Genomic DNA, 26,829 nt, shown 5'->3' with positions numbered 1-26,829 from the left:
AGAAATATAAGAGAACACTTAAGAAATCAGGAAGGCTAAGAGAAAGTATGAGGTGCCCAAGCAGAAAAGGTGAAGGAGAAGCCCAAGGGATTCTACAGATATATTAAGAGCAAGGGATAAAATTGGTCCTCTGGACAATCAGAATGGTAATCTATGCATGGAGCTAAAAGAGATGGGGGAGATCTTAAATGAATTCTTTGCATCTCTGTTACTCAGGAAACATACAGAGTCTATAGAAGTCAGGCAAAGCAGCAGCGACCTAATTAGTCCTATACAGGTTACAGAGGAGGATGTGTTTGCTGTCTTGAGGCAAATTAGAGTGGATAAATCCTTCAGACCTGTGGGATATAAGTGCTGGAATTACAGGGGCTCTGGTAGAGATATTTAAATCATCCTTAGCGATAAGTGAGGTATCAGAAGATTGGAGGACAGCCAATGTTGTTCCACTGTTTAAGAAAGGATCTAAAAATAATTCAGGAAATTAAGGATGGTGAGCCTGACATCAGTAGTGGGAAAGTTATTGGACTGCATACTAAGGGACCTCTCTGACTAAAGGCCAGTAACTAGTGGAGTGCTGCAGGTACCAGTGCTGGGTCCGTTGTTTGTCATCTATATCAACAATCTGGAGGAAAACGTCATAAATTGGATCAGCAAATTTGCATTTGACACTAAGACTGGGGTGTAGTGGATAGCGAAGATGACTATAATGGCTTGCAGTGGGATCTGGACCAGCTGTAAAAATGGCAGACGGAATTTGATGCAGACAAGTGCTAAGGGTTGCGCCTCAGAAGGACTAGCTATCAGGTCCTACACAGTGAATGGCAAGGCATTTAGAAGTGCTGTAGAGCAAAGTGATCTGGGAATACAGGTCTATAAATCATCGAAAGTGACATCACAGGTAGATAGGGTCGTAAAGAAAGTTTTGGCACGTGCTGTTGCATGTAAGGAGTTTGTACGTTCTCCCTGCGACTGCATGGATTTCCTCCAGGTGCTCCGGTTTCCTCCCACAGTCCAAAGGCACACCAGCTGGTAGTTTAATTGGTCATTGTAACTGTCCCATGACTAGGCTAGGGTTAAATTCTGAGTTGCTGGGAGGCACAGCTACATTTCAATTTTTTTTTAAATCAAATAATTGAGTACAGGGGATGAGATGTGGTATTGAAATTGTACAAGGTGTTGGTGAGGCCTAATTTGGAGTATTGTGTACAGCTTTGGTCATCTACCTACAGAAAAGATGTAAATAAGGTTGAAACAGTACAGGAAAAATTCACAAGGATTTTGCCAGGACTGGAGGACCTGAGTTATAAGGAAACAATAAATTGATTAGGACTTCATTCTTTGGAATGTAGAGATTGAGAGGGAGATTTGCTAAAAGGTATACAAAATTATGAGGACATGGATAGAGTAAATGCAAGCAAGCTTTTTCCACTGAGGTTGAGTGGGACTACAACTAGAGGTCATGGGTTAAAGGCAAAAGGTGAAAAGTTTAAGGGGAACAGGAGGGGAAACTTGGTCACTCAGCAGGTTGTCAGAGTGTGGAATGAGCTGTCAGTGCAAGTGGTGCATTCGAGCTTGATTTCAACGTTCAAGAGAAGTTTGGAAAGCTACATGGATAGTAGGAGTATGGAGGGCAATGGCTCCTGTGCAGGTTGATAGCAGTAAGCAGTTTAAATGGTTCAGCACTCATTAGATAGGCCAAAGGGCCCATTTCTGTGCTGTACTTTGTGACTCCATATTCAATAGGTTTCAAAAGGCACACTTAACATCAGTAAATGTATCTAATATACATCCAGAAATTCTTTTTCTTCACAAACATCCACAAAAACAGGAGTGCCCCGAAGAATGAATGACAGTTAAATGTTAGAACACCAAAGCCCCCCTCCAACTCCCCCCTCCCATGCTTAAGCAGCAGCAAAGCAACAGGTGCAAGTTTGGATACATTGGTTTCTTAAGGTTGCTATAGCCAGGGTTGGCAGTAGGGATAAGCTCCCACTACCCATTAAATGCTCCCAATGGTGTGGATCTCTAACAGCCTCTGACAACCAAATCCAGCTCCTGACTTAGTTACCAAGCCCTGCAGAACTGATTCTACTGAGAAGGGGCAAAGGTGCGTTGCTGGTTCCTTAAAACCAGTTGCCTCAAGCATATAGGGGTTCGTCAGCCACGGCTGGCAGCTCATCTTTTGACAAGAAAAACTCTGATCTCAAACCTTCACTACTTCAGCTATATCCACACACAGGGGAAGGCTTTGGGAATAAGCACCAAGAAAAAAATCCAGAGCTAGAGTCCCTAGAACAGTCCTACATTGAGTTCAATGCCGACTGGTAAGTCCTGCAGTGCCACTGCTGCCAAATAGGACTCCGCTATTCCTTTGGTTTCACCAGCTGCATGGAAGGGGGAGCCTGCTGATTGGGCAACAGCTTGTCCCCATATTGCCCTGGCTTGCGTAGGATGCAACACCCATAGTTTACCCGACCAACAGATGGCCTCACCAGATGCAATGGAATTAAGCCAAAGCCTCCATCTAAGGGTGAGGCTTAGGTACCCAGAATTCAATCGCAACTCACTGTCAGAAGATACTCCACAGCTCTGTCTGGGTTGTTAAAGCTTGCTCGTAGTGCTGCAAGAACTTGCTCTCGCTCATAGCCCATTGACATGATCTCCGCCACCAGGTTTTCATAAGCTTGTCCTGTAACTGAAGCAAATTTTCATAATTAAAGATATTCAGCTTCACATGGGAAGTCAAATTACTGAGAATAAAGTTTAAGCAGACATAGCTAGCATATTGCCCAAACAGTTTTATCAAAATATTGACAATTCCAGTCAATCTGTCAATTAAATTTAGCAATATGAATATGTCAGGAAAGTTCACATTAAAATTTAATTTGTCATTCAACCACACACATGAATGCAGGCAAACAAAACCGCATTCCTCCAGGGAGTAGGTACAAAACAATAGTACCAACAGCACATTGCACAGTCACGACAGCAGCAAAACACAGTCTAACAAAAAATAATACATTCTATGACCTGTAGATTGACAATGCATGGGATATGGCACTAGAACAGAATTAGGCCATTCGGCCAATCAAGTCTGCCCCACCATTCAGTCATGGTTAATTTATGATCCCTTTCATCCCCATTCTCCTCCCTCCTCTCCGTATCATTTGACACGCTTACTAATCAAGAAACTATCAACCTCCTCTAAATTTCCCTCCCTTCACCATCAATGCTGCCCTCAACCGCATCTCTTCCATTTCACCCACAGCTGCTCTTACACCATCCTACTCTACCACTTCACCAACCTCTGCTTCCAGCGCATAATTCTTCAAAACCTCTGCCACCTCCAATGGAATCTCACCACCAAGCACATCTTTCCCTCCCAACTTTCCGCTTTCCACGGGGATCGCTACCTATGTGACTCACTTGTCTATTCATCCTTCCCCTACACCACCTCCCTCACTACCATCCAGGGCCCCAAACAGTCCTTCCTGGTGAGGCGACACTTCACTTGAGAGTCTGTTAGGGTCATATATTGTGTTCGGTGATCCCGATGCAGCGTCCTGTATATCAGTGAGACCCGACATAGACTGGGAGACCACTTCACCAAGCATCTAGGCTCCATCTGCCGGAACAAGCAGGATCTCCCAGTGGCCACCCACTTCAATTCCACTTTCCATTCCCATTCTGATATGTCCATCCATGGCCTCCTCCAATGTCGTAGTAAGGCCACACTTAGTTTAGAGGAACAACACCTTATATTCTGTTTGGGTAGCCTCCAACCTCAAAGAGATAACATGAGAGCGGGACAAGGGAATGGGAAATGGTGGGGGGGGGGGGCGTGGAAATGCATTACTCCTCACATCCTCAACCCTGGGAAACAGATCTCCTTGCCCACCTTTGCCTCCCTCTGGTACTCCCCCTCTTTTTTCTTTCTTCCATGGCCTTCTGTCTCTTTCACCAATCAACTTCCCAGCTCTTCACTTCATCCTTCTCCCTCGAGGTTTCACCTATCACCTGGTGTTTCTTTCTCTCTTCCACCCACCTTTTAAACCTACTCCTCAGCTTTTTACCTCCAGTCCTGCGAAGGGTTTCAGCCCGAAATGTCAACTGTACTTTTTTTCCATAGATACTGCCTGGCCTGTTGAGTTCCTCCCGTATTGGACCACAAAGCACTCCAGCGTGTGGTGAAAACTGTCCAGCAGATTATCGGCACCCAATTGCCCACCATTGAAAACATCTACCATAAACGCTGCCTGGGCAGGGCGAAAAGCATTATCAAGGATGCATTTCACCCTAACCATGGACTTTTTAACTCTCCTCCCATCCGGTAGGCACTAGCTCCCGCACCAGCAGGCACAGGAAGAGCTTCTTCCCCGAGGTTGTGACCCTGCTGAATTTCACATCACAGCGCTAAGCAGTATTGCACCCATATTGTACTGTCTCAGTACTTCTATATTTGTGTGCTGTAGCACTTACTTTTTATTCGCAGTTATTTTGTAAATAACACTATTCTTTGCATATCTGGTCAGATGCTAACTGCATTTCATTGGCTTTGTATCTGTACTCAGCACAATGACAATAAAGTTAAATCTAACCTAATCTAATCATTTTGTGTGTGTTACTCGAACCTCCTCTAAATATACCCAGTGAATTGGCCTCCACTGCCATCTATAGCAATGAATTCCACATTCACCACCCTCTGGCTAAAGATATTCCTTTTCATCTCTGTTCTAAAGGTATGATACTCTGACCTTGTGCCTTGTGGTCCTAGATTCCCCACTATAGGAAACATCCTCTTCACATCCACCCTACTTAGGCCTTTCAATAAAATCTCTCCTAATTCTTCTAAACTCTGATGAGTATAGCCAGAGTCAACAAACGTTCCTCGTACATTAACCGTTTCAATCTTGGGATCGTGCTTGAGAACGTCCTCTGTACCCACTCCAATGCCAGCAGATCTTTTCTTAGATATGGGGCCAAAAACTGTTCACAAAACTCCAAATGAGGTCTAACCAAAGACTTATAGTCCTCTTGAAATGAAGGCTAACATTGTATTTGTCTTCCCTACCACTGACTCAACCTGCAAATTAACCTTGATGGAATCCTGCACAAGGACTCCCAAAACCCTTTGCACCACTGTTTTTGAATTTGCTCCCCATTTAGAAAATAGCTGATACCTTAATTCCTCCTAGTGCATGAACTTCCCTACACTATAGATTACTTCGGTTTTACAAAGAACCAGCATTTCCTGCTGTAACGTTAAATGCTTGCTAGAAGAACAACAAAAAAGACATCCAGAATTTGAGGAAAATAAAATAAAACTGATAGAACTGTTACTTTTACTTTGGGATTCGAAGATCTTTCCCCAAACCTCCCCACCCCCACCCACCACAAACAAGAGAAAATCTACAGATGCTGGAAATTCAAGCAACACACACAAATCGCTGGAAGAATCAGCAGGCCAGCCAGCATCCATGGAAAAAGAGTACAGTCGACGTTTCAGGCCAAGACCTTTCGGCAGATAGGGCCTCTGTTATTTAAAGGACAAGGAAATCTCTGATGTCCTGGAATGGGAAGCCACATCCTGGGAAGAAACTGAGAAAAGGGAATAGCAATTTTGCAGAAGATAAGGTGGGAAGAGATATAGTTGAGATAACAGTAGGTACCAGTAGGTTTATAAAATATGTTGGCCAACAGTCTCCAGAGATGTAGACAGAGATCAAGGGAACAGAGTTGTCCGAGATGGACTTAAGTGAATTCAAGGGCAGGGTGGAAGTTAGAGGCAAAGATGATAAAATTTACAAGCTCAACATGGGTGCACAAAGCAGCACCAATGCAGTCGCAATGTATCAAAGGAAGAGGTGGGGGCAGTATTACTAGGGAATACACATCTATGATAATGAGAGTCATGGGAGATTTTAACATGCAGGTCGATTGGGAAAATGAGGTTGGTAATGGATCTCAACAGAGTGAGTTTGTTGAATGCCTAACAGATAGCTTTTTAGAGCAGTTTGTTGTTGAGTCTACTAGGGGATCAGTTATACTGGATTGGGTGTTATGTAATGAACTGGAGGCGATTAGGGAGCTTAAGGTAAAAGAACCCTTAGGAACCAGTGATCACAATATGACTGAGTTCAACTTGAAAGCTGATACAGAGAAAGTAAAGTCTGATGTAGCAGTATTTCAGTGGAGTAAGGGAAATTACAGTGGTTTGAGAGAGGAGCTGCTGGCAGGGATGTCAGCAGAGCAGCAGTGCATGCATTTCTGGGAAAAATCAAGGTGCAGGACGGCGGGGGGGGTGGCACCAGTGCGCATGCGTATGGATTAGACGGGTTTGGTCAGTGCTTCTCTCTGAGGCCTCGATAAAATTACTATTATACCGTGTTTTATTCATTCATAGGCCAACAGTGTATGTCTAAACTAAGTGTCTGGAAAAGTTCAACAATGCTGAAGGCAAATAAAGCCAAGACTGCCGACTGCCAAACTACCAAAGCTAGTGTTAACAACGGGTCTGTAAACAACTTCTCCACGTCTGAGATACCGCCGGATAAAACTTATGCCATGTGCAAGGAATTAGGTCAGGAGATTTCTGAGTCAGTTCTGCGTGGCATTAACGACCGCTTTGATGTTTTTGAGACTAAGTTTCAGACACTTGTGGCCTCACAGGCTGACTTACAAGCCCGTGTGGCTAATCAAGAACTAACCGCTAGCGACCTTGAAGCATGCATGCAAGAGCTTGAAGCTAAGTATTCAGAGCTAATGAGACAAAATAGGCAGCTCGAAGCTGAAGTGCATGACTTAGAGGCTCATTCCCGGAAACATAACATTAAAATTGTAGGGATACAAGAGGGCGAGGAGGACGATAAGCCTACTGAATTTGTTTCCAGACTGATTCCCAAGTTGCTCGGGGAAGAGCACTTCCCGTACCCAGTTAAAGTCAATCGTGCACATCGCTCTCTCCAGCTGAAGCCAGCTGCCGGCGCTAAGCCACACGTATCCATCATTTTCAAGTGAAAGAGCTGATCCTGTGCTGCAACAGACTACAACCCATGGAGTACAAGGGAAACAAGGTATTGATCTTCTCGGATTATACTAATGAGGTGATGACTCAACGTCGTACCTTTCGTGATGTACTGCAAACTCTGCGTGATGGAGGGATCAAGCACACCCTGCGGTATCCAGCTGGGCTCTATACTTATTATCAAGATGGAAGAGCGCCTATAGTATACGGCGACCAGATAGAAGCAGCACAGTTCTTGGAAAAGAATAACGCACGCAAAAGGGAGTAGATCTATTGACACTGTTTAATCAGCTTATATTTGTGCCTGTTTCCATGTTGGGATAAGGGGAGGGCCCTGCTTGTTATATGTAGTTCTACAATGCTGTATACCGCACTGGGATTTAATTGCAGAGAATGTTCTAAATAATTCTGTTATTATAATGATCAAATTTGAGTTGGTGTCATGAATGTCCAGCTTCAGGTGCGGACATTGGATAACTCTCCCCAGCCCTAATAGCATTTGTTTAACAGTATTATATAGTTCGTGTTATAAATTTTCTAGGAGGGGGGGTTGTAATAATTGTGTAATGTTAGTTACCTGCCCAGCAGCTCCTTTTGGGATGGAAATGGGGAACTATGTGTCTGGTTTAGGGAGACACGAAGGGGGGTGGGTTAGGGTAAACACAAAATAATCTGCAGATGCTGGGGTCAAAGCAACACTCACAACACGCTGATGGAACTCAGCAGGTCGGGCAGCATCCATGGAAATGATCAGTCAACATTTCAGGCCGGAAACCTTCGTCAGGACTGAAGAGGGAGGGGGCAGAGACCCTATAAAGGTGGGGGAAGGGTGGGAAGGAGAAGGCTGGTAGGTACCAGGTGAAAAACCAGTAAGGGCCTCTGCCCCCTCCCTCTTCAGTCCTGACAAAGGGTTCCGGCCCAAAACCTTGACTGATCATTTCCAAGGATGCTGCCCGACCTGCTGAGTTCCTCCAGCGTGTTGTGGGGTGGGTTAGGGTGTGTGTTGTTCTTGTTTATGGCTCAGACATGTTTTGTTTTTCTGTATGTTGTGTTCTTATGAGGCTGCCAGTCATTTTGCATTGTTGCTATGTTTGTGCTCAACTCTAATAATCTCTTTTTTATTCCCACATGCAGAGGCCTTGCAGTAGAACGCAGCTGGGGGGGGGGGGGGGGATAAAGATATTACAGTAGTCTCGTGGAATGTTAAAGGCCTTGGTCATGTTGTTAAGAGGGATAAAGTTTTTAGACATCTCAAATCTCTATCTGCAGATGTGATTTTTCTACAAAAAACCCATATTAAAGTAACTGAGCAATGCAGACTGAGGTCCAGCTGGATATCGCAGGTTTACCAGTCACTATTTACATCTCATGCCCGTGGTGTGGCTATCCTCTTTAGGAAAAATATTCCATTTCAACTCACTTCCATGACCACAGATCCTCTCGGCAGGTTTATTATGATCTCTGGCACCATTAATTTGTTTCTGCTAACCTTCCTTAATATTTATGGTCCAAACACAGACGAGCCAAATAGTTAAGGTTATAGAGTACTTGGTGACACAGGACAAGATAGTAAAAGTCAGCATGGTTTCATTTAGGGAAAATCTTGCCTGATGAGCCTGTTGGAATTCTTTGAGGAGATTGCAAGTAGGATAGATAACAGGGATGCAGTGGATGTTCTCTATTTGGACTTTCAGAAGGCCTTTGACAAGGTGCCATACATGAGGCTGCTTACCAAGTTAAGAGCCCATGGTATGACAGTAAAGTTACTCACATGGTTAGAGTATCGGTTGATTGGTAGGAGAGAGCGAGTGGGAATAAAAGGATCCTTTTCTGGTTGGCTGCCAGCTATGTTCCCTCTAAGCTGTGCGCGCGCACACATTTTTCAACCAGTGCACAAAGGAAATTACATAAAATAATGTAGTAATTAATAATTATACTTATTGAAAATAATCTTTTAGCTAAATGTTTCTGTTAACTAGTTAGTCGGTTTTTCAAATACCACAATGCACATCACTAATTTATGTCACCTCACCTTTCCTGTTCCAGTTTGTATAGCTGCATCATGGTGGCAGCCATCTTTGGCAGACAGTGTTCACATTGTAAAGTTTACAAAGATCTGATTCAAATCCTGTAGATAGCTTACTAAGTTTTTATTGAAAAAGATCAGTCAAATGACCCTGTGTCTAAATACTGTCACAAGAAATTGATAAACATCACATACAAAGTAGCTTTACAGGTTTTAAGTGATGTCTTTGATGAACTGGCTGGGCTGCGCTGTGCAAGATTCTGCAAAAGGGTGCGCGAGGCAAAATTAACAAGATAAGAAAGCAGTATCTGAGAGACAATGTTTCGTGGAGTGACAAAGTTAAAGTTTTGCTAAGCCAACAACGTGAAGAAAATCAAGCAACATACATCAAAGTTGCTGGTGAACGCAGCAGGCCAAGCAGCATCTATAGGAAGAGGCGCAGTCGACGTTTCAGGCCGAGACCCTTCGTCAGGACTAACTGAAGGAAGAGAAAACTCTTCCTTCAGTTAGTCCTGACGAAGGGTCTCGGCCTGAAACGTCAACTGCGCCTCTTCCTATAGATGCTGCTTGGCCTGCTGCGTTCACCAGCAACTTTGATGTATGTTGCTTGAATTTCCAGCATCTGCAGAATTCCTGTTGTTAACGTGAAGAAAATGTTACCGTAGATACAAGTTCGCTGTTGACTTTAATAAATAGTCTTTTGTGTTGATTTCCTGAAAGGTTTCCCGAAGATGAGGTACAAGAATGGTCAGCTTTTGATTTCTCCGCAATTGCAGATTGTAACTTCACATTCGGCGATGAACAAGTTAATGTCTTACGTCTAAAATATCATGATTTTCTAGCTGAAAATACTGTAATAGTTAGACAGTTTAATTATTTCAAATTCTCCGTGCAAGAAAAAATTAAATCCAAACTGATTTCAAACTTTGCTCAAATGGTGGCATTTGTACTTCAAAATGAACAGTTTTGCGACCTTGCATAGTTGATGGACATTGGGGGAACCTTTCTTGCGTCTAGTGCAGACTGTGAGCAAGGTTTTAGCCTAATGAGTGAACTCAAAAACAAGCTCAGAAACCATTTAGGTGGATGTCATTTGGATATGTTAATGAGAATCAAAAGGTTTCAGCTGGATGGAAGTTTTATTAGTCTAGATAGTGTTTACAAAGAATGGGTAAATGCCTAAGACAGAAGAGAGAAAAAATAACTGAGTGACTTACATATGTACGTTTTTTTTGTTGTTATTCTCTGCAGTTTTATGTCAAATATTTTGTAAACCTGCATAAACTGTGCCATGTGTGCATTCAGTGCGCACATACTTTTGTCACAGGAAAAAAATTTGCACAACATAAGATTTTTCCGCACACTGACTACTGACTAATTAGAGAGAACATTGGCTGCCAGTGACTACTGATGTTCTGCAGAGGTCGGTGTTGGGACCACTTCTTTTTATACTGTATATAAGTAATTTAGATGATGGAATAGATGGCTTTGCTGCCAAGTTTGCAGATGATACCAAGATTGGTGGAGGGGCAGATGGTGTTGAGGAAACATATGGGATGCAGAAGGACTTAGAAAGATTCGGAGAATTGGCAAGGAAGTGGCAAATGAAATATAATGTTGAAAATACATGGTCATGGACTTTGGTAGTAGAAATAAATGTGCGGACTATTTTCTAAACAGGGAGAAAATCCAAAAATCTGAGATGCAGAGGGACTTCGGAGGCCTTGTACAGAACACCCTGAAGGTTAACTTGCAGGTTGAGTCGGTAGCGAGGAAGACAAATGCCATGTTAGCATTAATTTCAAGAGGTCGAGAATACAAGAACAGGGATGTGATGCTGAGGATTTATAAGGCACTGGTGAGGTCTCATCTTGAGTATTGTGAACAGTTATGGGCCCCTCATCTTAGAAGAGATGTGCTGGCATTGGACAGGGTCCAGAGGAGGTTCACAAGGATGATTCCAGGAACGAAAGCGTTATCATAGGAGGAAAGTTTGATGGCTCTGGGTCTGTACTCGCTGGAATTCAGAAGGATGGGGGGGGGGGATCTCACTGAAACCTTTCGAATGTTGAAAGGCCTAGACAGAGCAGATGTGGGAAGGATTTTTCCCATGAAGTGAGAGACTAGGGCAACAGGACACAACCTCAGGATAGAGGGTTGCCCTTACAAAACAGAGATGTGGAAAAATTTCTTCAGCCAAAGGGTGGTCAATTTGTGGAATTTGTTGCCAACTGCAGCTGTGGAGGCCAGAACATTGGGTGTATTTAAGGCAAGAATTGATAGGTTCTTGATTGGACATGGCATCAAAGGTTATGGGGAGAAGTCTGGGAACTGGAGTTGAGGGGGAGAAGGAAAAAAAAAGGATCAGCCATGATTGAATGGTAGAGCAGACTCAATGGGCCACATGGCCTAAGTCTGCTCCTATGTCTTATGGTCTTCTGATGTAGCTAAGATGAGCTAGAAAGACAGAAAGTAAACCTTGGTTTGTATATCTGCTCTGTATTTTCCCATTTCTACGGCGTATCAGACTGCAGAAGGTATGGTAGGCATAGTGATTATGTTACTCAATTTGTTCTGGAGCTAGACACAGGATCACATCCTTACACTGTAAATGGTGAAATGTATTTCAAGGAATTCAGGAAAAAATTACTGGAGACCCATGAGCCAGTCCTTATCAAGGGATCAAAAGTGGAGAGACTCGGTAACAGAGATCAAGAAAGGGGAGAGAGGTGTCAAAGATGGACCGAGTGAACTTAAGGGCAGGGTGATTCAAATAATGCAACACCAGAGAAGCTTCCGGACTGTATCCACTAGGGGACACATTGAAAAACTGTATATACATACTGTGACCATTGGGAAACATACAAAATAGATACATGTATAAAAGTAGTTATGAAAAATACAAGTAGACAATGGTTAAGCTGCAAGAAAATAGCAAATAGTCTAATCAAACAGCATGGAGGCACCTTCACCAACTCCCACAGCCCCCGATGACCCTCTGATTTCAGTCTCTGAAGCCAACATGAGAGCATCCTTCAAGAGAGTGAATGCACGGAAAGCACTGGTCCAGATGGTTAACCTAGCTGAGTACTGAAGACCTGTCCTAATCAACTAGTTGAAGTGTTTACTGACATCATCAACCTCTCACTTTGGCAGCTTGAGGGTACCGATCTGCTTCAAGCAAGTTTCAATAGAAGTGTGCCCAAGAGGAGTATGGTGACCTGCCTCAATGAATATTATCCAGGAGCACTTGCACCCACTGTGATGAAACTGAGAGGTTGGTCAACTCCTGCCAGGGGACTGACTTAGACACGCTCCAGTTTGCCTACCACCACAACAGGTCAATAGCAGATGCTATTTCATTGGATCGTCACTCATTTCCTGAACACCAGGACAGTGAAAGTTCATACATCGTTCACTTACCAATTACAGCTCAGCATTCAACACTGTCATGCCCTCAAAACTAATCAGTAAGCTCCAATACCTAGGCCTCAATGCCTCTTTATGCAACAGCCCCAGCACCATATTGAAGTTTGCTGACAACATAATATTTAAGTTGGTCAAATCAAAGGTGGTGACGAATCCGCATATAGGAGAGACTGAAAATCTGGTTGAAAGGTGCCACAACAATCTCTCTCTCGTCGTCAGCTAGACCAAGGAGCTGTTTATTGATTATAGGAAGAAAAAAAGCTGGAGGTCCAGAACCCAATTCTCTTTAGTGGATAGGAGGTGGAGAGGATCAGCAACTTTAAATTCCTTGCCGTTATAATTTCGCAAGATCTGTCCTTGGACCAGCATGCAAGTGCCATTACAAAGGCAGCACAGCAGCACCTCCACTACCTTGGAGACTTGTGCAGAATTGGCATGTCATATTCTCCAATCTGCATCTAAAGAAGTTTGTCAAAGTTTTAGATGACATGCCAAATCTGCGCAAATCTCCAAGATAGTCCAGGTGCTACTGTGCTGCCTTTGTAATGGCAAAGAGCTCTACCTAACTCTTTCTTGAAAACATCCAGAGAATTGGCCTCCACTGCCTTCTGAGGCAGAGCATTCCACAGATCCACAACTCTCTGGGTGAAAAAGCTTTTCCTCAACTCCGTTCTAAATGGCCTACCCCTTATTCTCAAATTGTGGCCTCTGGTTTGGAACTCATCCAACATCGGGAATATGTTTCCTGCCTCTAGCGTGTCCAATCCCTTAATAATCTTATATGTTTCAATCAGATCCCCTCTCATCCTTCTAAATTCCAGTGTATACAAGCCCAGTCGCTCCAGTCTTTCAACATATGGTAGATCCGCCATCCCAGGAATTAACCTCGTGAACCTACGCTGCACTCCCTCAATAGCTAGAATGTCCTTCCTCAAATTTGGAGACCAAAACTGTACACAATACTCCAGGTGTGGTCTCACCAGGGCTCTGTACAACTGCAAAAGGACCTCTTTGCTCTTATACTCAATTCCCCTTGTTATTATGAAGGCCAACATGCCATTAGCTTTCTTCACTGCCTGCTGTACCAGCATGCTTACTTTCAGTGACTGATGAACAAGGACAACTAGATCTCGTTGTACTTCCCGTTTTCCTAACTTGACACCATTCAGATAGTAATCTGCCTTCCTGTTCTTGCCAAAGCGGATAACCTCACACTTATCCACATTAAACTGCATCTGCCCACTCACCCAACCTGTACAAGTCATCCTGCATTATCACAACATCCTCCCCACATTTCACACTGCCACCCAGCTTTGTATCATCTGCAAATTTGCTAATGTTACTTTTAATCCCTTCATCTAAATCATTAATGTATATTGTAAACAGCTGTGGTCCCAGCACTGAGCCTTGCAGTACCCCACTAGTCACCGCCTGCCACTCTGAAAGGGACCCGTTAATCCCTACTCTTTGTTTCCTGTCTGCCAAGCAATTTTCTATCCATGTCAGTACCCTACCCCCAATACCATGTGCTCCAATTTTGCCCACTAATCTCCTATGTGGGACCTTATCAAAGGCTTTCTGAAAGTCCAGGTACACTACATCCACTGGCTCTCCCTTGTCCATTTTCATAGTTACATCCTCAAAAAATTCCAGAAGATTAGTCAAGCATGATTTCCCCTTCGTAATCCATGCTGACTCGGACGGATCCTGTTACTGCTATCCAAATGTGCCGCTATGTTATCCTTTATAATTGACTCCAACATCTTCCCCACCACAAATACCCTGTATATCCATGTCACACCTGTTTTTAGTTAGTTTTCCCTCCATCAGACAATGGTCTACAAATACTGTTCTATTTTTTAAAATTATAAAGTTATGACCCCAGGCCATTTTTAATGGTCAAAAGAGAGTAACCCAACACAACACTCCTGCAACAGATTCACAGTTCTTCAAACACCTATCCAAGTACTATTTGGATACGAATTTCTAGTAAGTTTGAAACCTCCTCCATCCTTTGGATGGAAACGTTTCCTCATCACCCCTCTTATTCTTTCAGTTACTTCGGAAATATTCCCTGGTTTCTAGCCCAGCTATCAAAAGAAACATTCTTTCTATCCATCCTATCTAAACCTTTTGATTTCATATACCTGAATTAAGTATTTTTTGCACCCAAAAGAAAACAATGCTAAATATGCAACTTTATGGTAGCAACATCTTTTATTTTTCTCTGCACCCTCTCTAAAACTAATCGTCTTTCCTGTATCACGCGAGGCCTCGTTATATACAAGTGTGGTATTACGTCCCCTGCTTACCTGAGCTAATTTGCATCAGCTAATTAAAGAAAGCATGTTGTATCACCTTATTGATATGTACAGATCCTTAAAGATAGAACGACATGGTGCACAGATGTTCCCGTATTTCTCTGCACTACAAAAATATCCTCCAATTTACTGTTTCTTCCCTTGCCTTTTGCACTCCCAAATGCTTTAATTCACACTTCACTAAATTTTATTTGCCATTTCTTCCCAACTGACCAAATTATCTGTATTTTCTGCAGTCCGCAGCATTTTTCTCCACCAAAAGGCAAATTTTATATAATTTTCAAACTTCTTAAATCATGCCCCACACAAGGCTATATTATTAAAATACACAAGTGAGTGAGCAAACACTGATCCCATGGAACTCCAGGAGGAACAGCCTGGCAGTCACAAAAACATCCATTACTTTTTCACTTTTACTCATTTTGAATCCAGTGAGTCCAGTCTATCAGGTGGGTTTGTATCAAAAAGTTCCCATGCAAACTACATGAAATACTGTCCCTCCTTTCTGCCTCCTCAAAGAATTAAATCATAGACGTTTCCTAAATAAATCCATGACTCTCCCCAAACAATTTGAGTCTCACTATTAAAAGCTTGTGTTACTTAGAATGGTTTCCAATAATTTGTCGCCAAACTGGAAAATTCCTTTCCACCCAATCTTTTTGAACCCAGGTACGACACTATCAGAGCTCTGGGAAATCGTGTGATAATGGAAAATATAACATTATATTGCCTGCCCAGTTAATAATTCAGGCGAGTTCAGTACAATTCTTCCTGCCATCCCAGAAATTTCCATACTCCACATCTACTTGCATTCTTCTTTCACCTTGTTAACATACCAGGTTACATACTGGTGCAAACATCATTATTCTTTTCTAGTTTCATGCATACAAAACGTTTTAACCAAGTGACTAAATATACACACATAGGATGTTCAACAAAGCAATTATAAAATCCAGTGACAAAGGAGTACAAATTATTCCTATTAAACTGGATCAAACTTACCTAACGTAGAAGATGCAGTTTCTACCAGATTCAAGTCAATTTCTTCAGCCGCCGATCTAATAACAACATCACAATTAAATAATGAAAGCACTCATCATACAGGCACTTCAGAGATTAAATCAGAGCATTGTTCCAATATTACAGTACATCTTAAGTATTCACAACACTCAGGGAATAACCCAGAGGAATTGACAAATGAATCGACATTGGTGGAACTTAAGAGGGTAAATCACTTTGGGTTATACTAGAAGCCTCCCAACAGACAGCAAGAATTGGAGGAACATGTATGTAAATAAATTGTGGAGAGGTAAAAGAAATAGAATGATTATAGCTGCTGTTAACTTTAACTCAATATTGAGAATGCCTCCATGAAAGAGGCTTTGATGGGGCATAATTTGCCAAGAGCATCTGAGATAGTTTTTGGACACAATATGTAGATAGTTCTATTACTAGAAGAGATAGTATTCAACCTTAGTCTAGGAACTGAAAATGCCAGACAGTAAAAGCATCAATGGGGGAAATACTCAGGTATGTTGAGAATAATCCTGCAAATTTCAAGGCAGTTGATGAATCGGTGCAGGGGGCAGGGTTTCAGATTTCTGGATCATTGAGATTTCTTCAGGGGAAGGTACAAAAAATACCGAAACCAAGTGGGACAAATATCCTTGCAGGCAGGTTTGCTGAGCCGTTGGGAAGGCTTTAAACTAATTTGGCAGGGGGTGGGGCAGTTGGTGTACAACTAGATGTAGTGTGCATTGAGACTGAGGAAGGACATGTAGATGATAGGGCAAAATTGCAGTCAGTGAGGTAAGCTGAAGTGTAACATGGGAGCAAAATCGAAAAGGGTGACGAATACAGCACTGAGGGTGTTATATTTGAATGCACTCACTACACAAAAAAGGCAGATGATCTTGTAGCGCAGTTAAAGATTGGCAGGTATTATATTGTGGGCATTACTGAATAATGGCTGACAGATTATGGTTGGAAGCTTCACATCCAAGGACACAAACTGTATCAAAAGAACAGGGAAGTAGGCAGAGGGGGTGGGGTGGTTCAGTTGGTAAAAATGAAATCAAATCCTTAGAAAGAGGTGAAATAGGATCAGAAGATGTAGAATCCTTTTGAGTAGTTAAGAAACTTCAAGGGTAAAAAGACCCTGATGGGAGTTACTGTATATACAGCACTCCAAACAGTAGCCAGGATGTGGGTTACAAATTACGATGGGAGATTGAAAAGAATGTTGCAATTGTCACAGGAGATTTCAATATGCAGGTAGATTGGGAAAATCTGGTTGATGCTGGATCCTAAGAGAGGGAATTTGTTGAATTCCCATGAGATGGCTTTATTTTTAAAAAGAACAGTTGGTTGTTGAGCTCACTAGGGGAACAGCAATTTTGGATTAGGTGTTGTGTAATGAGCCAGATTTGATTAGGGAGCTTAAGGCAAAGAAACCCTTCAGAAGCAGTGATCATAATATGATAAGAATTCACTCTGCAGTTTGAGAGGGAGAAGATAAAATCGTATGTATCATTATTATAGTGGAGTACAAGAAGCACAAGAGAGTTGCTGGCCGAAGTTAATTAGAAGGGACTACTAGCAGGGATGATGACAGAATAACAATGGCTGGAATTTCTGGGAGCAATTCGGAAGGCACAGGAAATATATTCCAATAAGAAGTATTTTAAAGGGAATGATGAATCCATGGCTGACAAGGGAAGTTATAGACCGCATAATAGCATAAAAATGGCATACACTATAGCAAAAATTAGCGGGAAGGTAGAGGATTAGGAAGCTTTTAAAATCCAACAGAAGGCAACTAAAAAGCCATAAAGAGAGAAAAGATGAAATATAAAAGTAAGCTAGCCAATAATAAAGAGGATACAAAAAGATTTTTCAGGTATATATAAGGAGTAAAACAGAGACAAGAGTGGTTATGGGACCGCTGGAAAATGACAGTGGAGAGGTAGCAATGGAGGACATAAATGGTCAAAAGTAATAAGTATTTTGTGTCAGTTGTCACTATGGAAAACACTAGAAGAATGCCAGAAATGTGAGCGTTAGGGGGCAAAAGTCAGTGCCGCTGCTATTACTAAGAATGTGCTTGGGAAATTGAAAAGTTTCAAGGTAGATAAATCACCTGTACCAGATGGACTAAACCCAAGGGTTCTGAAAGAAGCAGCTAAAGAGATTGTGGAGACATTAATGATCTTTCAAGAATCATTAGATTCTGGAATTGTTCTGGAGGACTGGAAAAACACAAATGGCACTTCACTCTTTAAGGGAAGGAAACAGAGGAAAGGAAATTACAGGCCAGTCAGACTTACTTCAGTGATTGGAAAGATGCTGAAGTAAATTATTAAGGATGTGGTTTTGGGGTACTTTGAGGCATATGGTAAAATAGGCCAAAGCCAACACAGTTTTCAAAAGGGCAAATCTTGCCTGACAAATCTGTTGTAATTCTTTGAGAAAATAACAGACAGGACACACAAAAGAGTCAGTTGATGTTACTTATTTGGATTTTCAGAAGGCCTTTGACAAGGTGAAATATATGAAGCTACCTAACTAGACAAGAGCTCATGGTATTACAGGAAATACAATATACTAGCATTGACAGAAGATTGGCTGACTGGCAGGAGGCAAAGAGTGAGGATAAAGGAGGCCTTGTCTGGTTGGTGTCAGTGACTAGCAGTGTGCCGCAAGGGTCAGTATTGGAACCACTTTTCACATTTGCCAGTGGTTTGGATGAAGGAACTGATGGCTTTGTGGTAAAGTGTTTGGACAATATGAAGATAGGTGAAGGGGAAGGTATTGCTGAGGAAGCAAGGAGCCTGCAGAAGGTCTTAAATTGGTAGAATGGGCAAAGTAGCAGATGGAATATAGTATAGAGAAGTGCATGGTCATTCACTTTGGTAGAAGGACAAAGGCATCAACTATTTTCTAAATGAGGAACAAATTCAAAAATCAGGGGTGTAAAGGGACCTAGGAGTCCTCATGCAGAATTTCCTGAAGGTCAACTTGCAGGTTGATGCAGTAGCAAATGCAATATTAGCATTCATTTCAAGAGGACTAGAATATAAAAGCAAGGCTCAATGCTGAGGTTTTGTAAGGCATTGGTCAGACCGCACTTGGAGTAGTGGGAGCAGTGCTGGGCACCTTATCAAAGAAAAAGATGTGCTGGCATTGGAGAGGGTCTAGAGGAGATTCACAAGAAGAAATGAAAAGATTGATTTTATAGAAAATACAAAAAATTGAGGTACAAAAGGAGTTGGGAGTCCTTGTACAGATCGACTCTGTGGTGAGGAAGGCAAATGCGATGTTGACATTCAGTTCAAGATGACTAGAATAGAAAAACAAGGATGTAATGTTAGATATTAATGTCAACAAGGATGTAATGTTGAAGCTGGAGAGGGCTCAAAGGATTAAACGGCTTGGCACATGAACAGCATTTGATGGCTCTGGGCCTGTATTCACTGGAATTTAGAAGAATGATGGTTGACATCATTGAAACCTATCAAATGGTGAAAGGCTCTGACAGAATGGATATGGAGAGGACGTTTCCTATGGTGGGAGACTAAGACCAGAGGACACAACCTCAGAATAAATGGACATCTTTTCAGAACCAAGATGAAGAGAAATGTCTTTAGCCAGAGTGGTGAATCTGTGGAATTCTTTACCACAGGCAGCTATGCAGGCCAGGTCTTTATGTATAGTTATGGCAGGGGTTGATAAAATTCTTGATTAGTCAGGCATGAAAGGATAAATGGGGGGGGGGGGCAGGAGATTGGAGACACAATGAAATGGTGGAACAGACTCGATAGGTCAAATGGCCTAATTCTGCTCTTATGGTCTTAAATATTTAATGAGATACCATCTACTGCTTCCCTGGGTAGGCAATTTCACAGATGCACTACTCTCTAGGAAAAGCAGTTTCTTTTCATTTCCATCCTAAACTTATTCCCCCAAATCTCAAGGCCATGTCTCCTCGTTCTAAGTTTCTCTTGCCAATGGAAATAAATTTCCTCTTTTTATCTTATATATTCCTTTCATGATTTTATATGTTTGCACAAGATCTCCTCTCATTTTTCTGAATTCTAGTGAATTCAAAATTCGAGACAATTCCCAAGTGGTTGTGAAATATTCCTGGCAAGATGGATCAAGGAGACTCCAAGGACATTTTACAAATGTATCAAGAGCAGGAGGGTAAAGAGAGAGAATGTGGATTCCATTAGGGACCAAAGGAGTAAATGGTGCTTGGGAGCCAAGCGGTGCAAATGAGGTCCTAAATGAATATTGCATCTGTATTGACCAAGGATGGGGAGTTTAGGGAAGTGTACGTGGATCATCTGGAGCAAGTCAGTATTAAAGAGGTATGAGATGTCATTAGAATCATAAGGGTTGATAAGCTCCCAGAACCTGGCAGCATCTATCCCAAGATTCTATGGAAAGCAAGGGAGAAGGTAGCTGGGTCCCCGACAGATTTTTATTTACATCTCTGTCAGCCACAGGCCAGGTGCCAGAGGGCTGGAAAATAGCAATTTTTTTTTGAAACTAGGTAACTATATGCCACTAGCCTAATTAAAATTAGAGATGATCTTAAGTAATAGGTTTTTTGTAACTTTGGAATAGTCAGCATGGCTTTTTGCTAAGGAAATCCTTTCTTTCTAATTTAATTGAGCAAATACGTAAGAAAATTGATGAAGGCAGGGTAGTAGATGTTGTCTGTTTAGATTTTAAGATACTGTATCTTAATATAGAGTCTTATATAGCAGGCTAGTCCAGAAGGTTGAGGTACACAGGATCAAAGGCAAACTGGATAATTGCTTCCTAGTGACAGGAGGCAGAGGGCAGTTGTGAAAAGATGCTCTCCTGATTGGAGGTCTTTGACCAGTGGTGTACTGCAGGGATCAGTACTGGGATATATTAATATACATTAATGACTCAGATGTGACTGTAAGAGATGTGATTAATAAATTTGCAGATGACAAAAGTCAGTGACGTTCGGAATAGTAAAGGCTACAGATCAGATGGAAAACTGGGCACAACTTTGGAATCTAATCCCAGCAGTAATGAGAATCAAACAGAGGTTGGACATAAACAATAAATGGTAAGGGACCAATAAACATAGAAACATAGAAACATAGAAAATAGGTGCAGGAGTAGGCCATTCGGCCCTTCGAGCCTGCACCGCCATTTATTATGATCATGGCTGATCATCCAACTCAGAACCCAGCCTTCCCTCCATACCCCGTGACCCCTGTAGCCACAAGGGCCATATCTAACTTCCTTTTAAACATAGCTAATGAACTGGCCTCAACAGTTTGCTGTGGCAGAGAATTCCACAGATTCACCACTCTCTGTGTGAAGAAGTTTTTCCTAATCTCGGTCCTAAAAGGCTTCCCCTCTATCCTCAAACTGTGACCCCTCGTTCTAGACCTCCCCAACATCGGGAACAATCTTCCCGCATCTAGCCTGTCCAATCCCTTTAGGATCTTATACGTTTCAATCAGATCCCCCCTCAATCTTCTAAATTCCAACGAGTACAAGCCCAGTTCATCCAGTCTTTCTTCATATGAAAGACCTGCCATCCCAGGAATCAATCTGGTGAACCTTCTTTGTACTCCCTCTATGGCAAGGATGTCTTTCCTCAGATTAGGGGACCAAAACTGCACACAATACTCCAGGTGTGGTCTCACCAAGGCCTTGTACAACTGCAGTAGTACCTCCCTGCTCCTGTACTCGAATCCTCTCGCTATAAATGCCAGCATACCGTTCGCCTTTTTCACCGCCTGCTGTACCTGCATGCCCACTTTCAATGACTGGTGTATAATGACACCCAGGTCTCATTGCACCTCCCCTTTTCCTAATCGGCCACCATTCAGATAATAATCTGTTTTCCTATTTTTGCCACCAAAGTGGATAACTTCACATTTATCCACATTAAATTGCATCTGCCATGAGTTTGCCCACTCACCCAACCTATCCAAGTCACCCTGCATCCTCTTAGCATCCTCCTCACTGCTAACACTGCCGCCCAGCTTCGTGTCATCCGCAAACTTGGAGATGCTGCATTTAATTCCCTCATCCAAGTCATTAATATATATTGTAAACAACTGGGGTCCCAGCACTGAGCCTTGCGGTACCCCACTAGTCACCGCCTGCCATTCTGAAAAGGTCCCGTTTATTCCCACTCTTTGCTTCCTGTCTGCTAACCAATTCTCCACCCACACCAATACCTTACCCCCAATACCATGTGCTTTAAGTTTGCACACTAATCTCCTGTGTGGGACCTTGTCAAAAGCCTTTTGAAAATCCAAATATACCACATCCACTGATTCTCCCCTATCCACTCTACTAGTTACATCCTCAAAAAATTCTATGAGATTCGTCAGACATGATTTTCCTTTCACAAATCCATGCTGACTTTGTCCGATCATTTCACCGCTTTCCAAATGTGCTGTTATCACATCCTTGATAACTGACTCCAGCAGTTTCCCCACCACCGACGTTAGGCTAACCGGCCTATAATTCCCCGGTTTCTCTCTCCCTCCTTTTTTAAAAAGTGGGGTTACATTAGCCACCCTCCAATCCTCAGGAACTAGTCCAGAATCTAACGAGTTTTGAAAAATTATCACTAATGCATCCACTATTTCTTGGGCCACTTCCTTAAGCACTCTGGGATGCAGACCATCTGGCCCTGGGGATTTATCTGCCTTCAATCCCTTCAATTTACCTAACACCACTTCCCTACTAACATGTATTTCGCTCAGTTCCTCCATCTCACTGGACCCTCTGTCCCTTACTATTTCTGGAAGACTATTTATGTCCTCCTTAGTGAAGACAGAACCAAAGTAATTATTCAATTGGTCTGCCATGTCCTTGCTCCCCATAATCAATTCACCTGTTTCTGTTTGCAGGGGACCTACATTTGTCTTTATCAGTCTTTTCCTTTTTACATATCTATAAAAGCTTTTACAGTCCGTTTTTACCTTTCGCAAAACTTGGTAAATTCTTTTTGAAACATGAATAAACTATTCAAATAATAAATCTCGCATGTATTCACGATTTGCAGTTTAAAAATACTGAAAGGTTCCTAGCAATCTACAAGGTTCTAGCAGCCTACGCATAGTCTTCCTGCAGCTGGAACGACTATCCAGAAACAAATCCAGTAAAAAAAACAGAACACTCAGGAATTTTTCCTAGACACGCATAACTTGAGCATTAAAAACACGTTTTGCGAAGTCCTGGTCCTTTCCTACTCAACTTTATTATACCTTGGATTTGGTCCTTGTGAAGCAGCACTGGTATCTTCTTTTGTTTCCTCCTCCTTTGGCCTTTCCTCTGCGACTGTACTACTGGGATCAGATGCTGGAACTACAGCTGGTGGAGAGGCAGGGGCTGCGGTTGGAGCTGTGTTAGGGGTGGAAGCCTGATTTGAAGGAAATATTGAATCTGTAATTAAGGTTGGAAAGGAACTTGAAGTTGTTGAAGCTGAAGTTGCCGTCGAGGTGGAGGCAGCTGCTGTGGTACTCACTGAAGCAGGTACTGGAGCAGGTTGTGTTGACGGTGTAGGTGCAGCAGCTTTGGGCTGTTTTTAAAGAAAAAAGTTTTAACTCTGATTAGATCAGCTGTACCGAATAATACAACTAGGAGAGCAGCCAAGCATTTCTGCACATTCAATCATAGACACAATGTAATCCTTGTCTCAAATGAAGAAAGAATTCAGGCTTCCTTCCAGATTCATATTTTGCGAATTTCTTCCACTGCATAGGGCATCTTCTAATAGATCATGAATGTGATTATAGACTTGCCCATCCAAATATGCAGGGTAGAAGAGGGAACCTAACCTACTGGGCATTTTCCACAACCCTACCTTCAGCAAAACAAGTAATATCACCCCTAACTGCCTCATTAACCTAGCTGATCTAGTATCATATTCTAGATCGCAAACATGAGGAAATCTGAAGATGCTAGAATTTCAATCAAAACACATGAACCTTGCTGGTGAACACAGCAGGCCAGGCAGCATCTCTAGGAAGAGGTACAGTCGACGTTTCGGGCCAAGACCCTTCGTCAGGACTAACTGAAAGAAGAGCTAGTGAGAGATTTGAAAGTGGGAGGGGGAAGGGGAGATCCAAAATGATAGGGGAAGACAGGAGGGGGAGGGATGGAGCCAAGAGCTGGACAGTTGATTGGCAAAAGGGATATGAGGGGATCATGGGACAGGAGGCCTAGGGAGGAAGAAAAGGGGGGGGGTCCAGAGGATGGGTAAGGGGTATAGTGAGGGGGACAAAGGGAGAAGAAGGAGAGAGAGAAAAAGAACGTGTGTATATAAATAAATAACGGATGGGGTACGAGGGGGAGGTGGGGCATTAGCAGAAGTTTGAAAAGTCAATGTTCATGCCATCAGGTTGGAGGCTACCCAGACGGAATATAAGGTGTTGTTCCTCCAATCTGAGTGTGGCTTCATCTTTACAGTAGAGGAGGCCATGGATAGACATGTCAGAATGGGAATGGGACGTGGAATTAAAATGTGTGGCCACTGGGAGATCCTGCTTTCTCTGGCGGACAGAGCGTAGGTGTTCAGCGAAACGATCTCCCAGTCTGTGTCGGGTCTCGCCAATATATAAAAGGCCATATCGGGGGCACCGGACGCAGTATATCACCCCAGCCGACTCACAGGTGAAGCCTCGCCTCACCTGGAAGGACTGTCTGGGGCCCTGGATGGTATTTGGGAGGAAGTGTAGGGGCATGTGTAGCACTTGTTCTGCTTACAACGATAAGTGCCAGGAGGGAGATCAGTGGGGAGAGACGGGGTGGGGGGGGGGAACAAATGGACAAGGGAGTCGCGTAGGGAGCAATCCCTGTGGAAAACGGGGGGGGGGGCGCGGGAAAGATGTGCTTAGTGGTGGGATCCCGTTGGAGGTGGCGGAAGTTACGGAGAATTATATGTTGGACCCGGAGGCTGGTGGGGTGGTAGGTGAGGACAAGGGGAACCCTATTCCTAGTGGGGTGGTGGAAGGATGGAGTGAGAGCAGATGTGCGTGAAATGGGAGAGATGCGTTTGAGAGCAGAGTTGATGGTGGAGGAAGGGAAGCCCCTTTCTTTAAAAAAGGAGGACATCTCCTTCGACCTGGAATGAAAAGCCTCATCCTGAGAGCAGATGCTGCTAAGGCGAAGGAATTGCGAGAAGTGGATGGCATTTTTGCAAGAGACAGGGTGAGAAGAGGAATAGTCCAGATAGCTGTGAGAGTCAGTAGGCTTATGGTAGACATCAGTAGATAAGCTGTCTCCAGAGATAGAGACAGAAAGATCAAGAAAGGGGAGGGAGGTGTCAGAAATGGACCAGGTAAACTTGAGGGCAGGGTGAAAGTTGGAGGCAAAGTTGATGAAGTCAACGAGCTCAGTATGCGTGCAGTCATCGATGTAGCGAAGGAGAAGTGGGGGACAGATACCAGAATAGGTTTGGAACATAGATTATTCCACAAAGCCAACAAAAAGGCAGGCATAGTTAGGACCCATACAGCCGCCCATAGCTACACCTTTAGTTTGGAGGAAGTGGGAGGAGCCAAAGGAGGAATTATTAAGAGTAAGGACTAATTCCGCTAGAGGGAACAGAGTGATAGAAGAGAGGAATTGGTTAGGTCTGGAATCCGAAAAGAAGTGGAGAGCTTTGAGACCTTCCTGACGAGGGATGGAAGTATATAGGGACTGGACATCCATGGTGAAAATAAAGCGGTGGGGACCAGGGAACTTAAAATCATCGAAAAGTTTCAGAGTGTGAGAAGTGTCATGAACATAGGTAGGAAGGGGTTGAACAAGGAGGGATAAAACAGTGTTGAGGTATGCAGAAATGAGTTCAGTGGGGCAGGAGCAAACTGAGACAATAGGTCTACCAGGACAGGCAGATTTGTGGATCTTGGGCAGGAGGTAGAAAAGGGAAATGCGGGGTGTGTGAACTATAAGGTTGGTAGCAGTGGATGGGAGATCCCATGAGCGGATAAAGTCGGTGATGGTGTGGGAGACAATGGCCTGGTGCTCCTTAGTGGGGTCACGATCGAGGGGTAAATAAGAGGAGGTATCCGCGAGTTGTCACTGTGCCTCGGCAAGGTAGAGGTCAGTACGCCAGACTACAACAGCACCCCTTTTATCGGCGGGTTTTACAATCTCTTTCAAATCTCTTACTAGCTCTTCTTTCAGTTAGTCCTGATGAAGGATCTCTGCCCAAATCGTCGACCGTACCTCTTCCTAGAGATGCTGCCTGGCCTGCTGCGTTCACCAGCCAACTTTTGTGTGTGTTACATGGAATCTAGAGTGGGCGAGCTAATTAGTTACAAAACTAACTCGGTGGAAATATTCAGAGGGGGTGGTACAGACCTGATATTCATACCAAAGGCCTGTGACCAGTGGTATAAATTGGTCACCGCAAAGAAACGTTGTGTGCACAAATGACAGGGCTTAGGGAATGTTGTAGAACACAGACACCTACAGATACAAGTTCGTGGTGACACTGGTAGAGAAGGCGATGAAGGCGTATGGCGTACTTGGCTTCATCGGACAGACTGAGTACAAGAGTTGCGATTTCCTGTATCAGATGTAGGTGAGACCACACGTGGAAGACTGCAGTATTGGAAGAATGTGTTTAGGCTAGCAAAGATGCAGAAAAGGATGTTGCCAAGACTGGAGGGCTTGCTTTATAAGGGACAAAAGTAATTAGAACTATTTTCCCTGAAGCAAAGGAGGCTGAGGGCTTACCTTATAAAATTATAAAATTACGATGGATGATCCCAATTTTCTTGCCATGGTTAGAGAGCCTAAAACTAGTGGGCATAAGTGAAAGGGGACCTGGAGGAAAGTTCTTCCATACAAGGAAGGTGTACACTTGGAACAAGCTGCCAGAGGAAGTGGTAGAGGTGGATTCAGCTCATTTTATACATCAGTTCCAATTTTATTCTTTATGATTACACAAATGTGAATTTACAGTAGCCAATTAACCTACCAGCACTTCTTTGAGACAGGAAGCTTTCCAT

General features: G+C 43.1%; 1 protein-coding gene across 2 annotated transcripts in view; it reads right to left on the bottom strand.

The window, feature by feature from the left end:
- LOC134337405 (UV excision repair protein RAD23 homolog B-like) overlaps positions 1 to 26,829 on the bottom strand; it is a 110,329-nt gene that overhangs the window by 39,170 nt on the left and 44,330 nt on the right. The window contains exons 4-7 of one of the 2 annotated variants that reach the window (XM_063032371.1): positions 23,334 to 23,387; positions 23,074 to 23,228; positions 15,803 to 15,858; positions 2,568 to 2,695 (exon numbers count right to left, since the gene is read on the bottom strand). In XM_063032371.1, coding sequence (XP_062888441.1) covers positions 2,568 to 2,695; positions 15,803 to 15,858; positions 23,074 to 23,228; positions 23,334 to 23,387 — 393 coding nt within the window. Of the gene's footprint in view, positions 1 to 2,567; positions 2,696 to 15,802; positions 15,859 to 23,073; positions 23,388 to 26,829 lie in introns of both variants that reach the window. The other variant, XM_063032370.1, reaches the window with a different exon arrangement.

The sequence above is a fragment of the Mobula hypostoma genome, chromosome 24, assembly GCF_963921235.1.
Source record: "Mobula hypostoma chromosome 24, sMobHyp1.1, whole genome shotgun sequence".
Taxonomy (NCBI): Eukaryota; Metazoa; Chordata; class Chondrichthyes; order Myliobatiformes; family Myliobatidae; genus Mobula; species Mobula hypostoma.
This window is presented reverse-complemented; position numbering and strand designations above follow the sequence as displayed.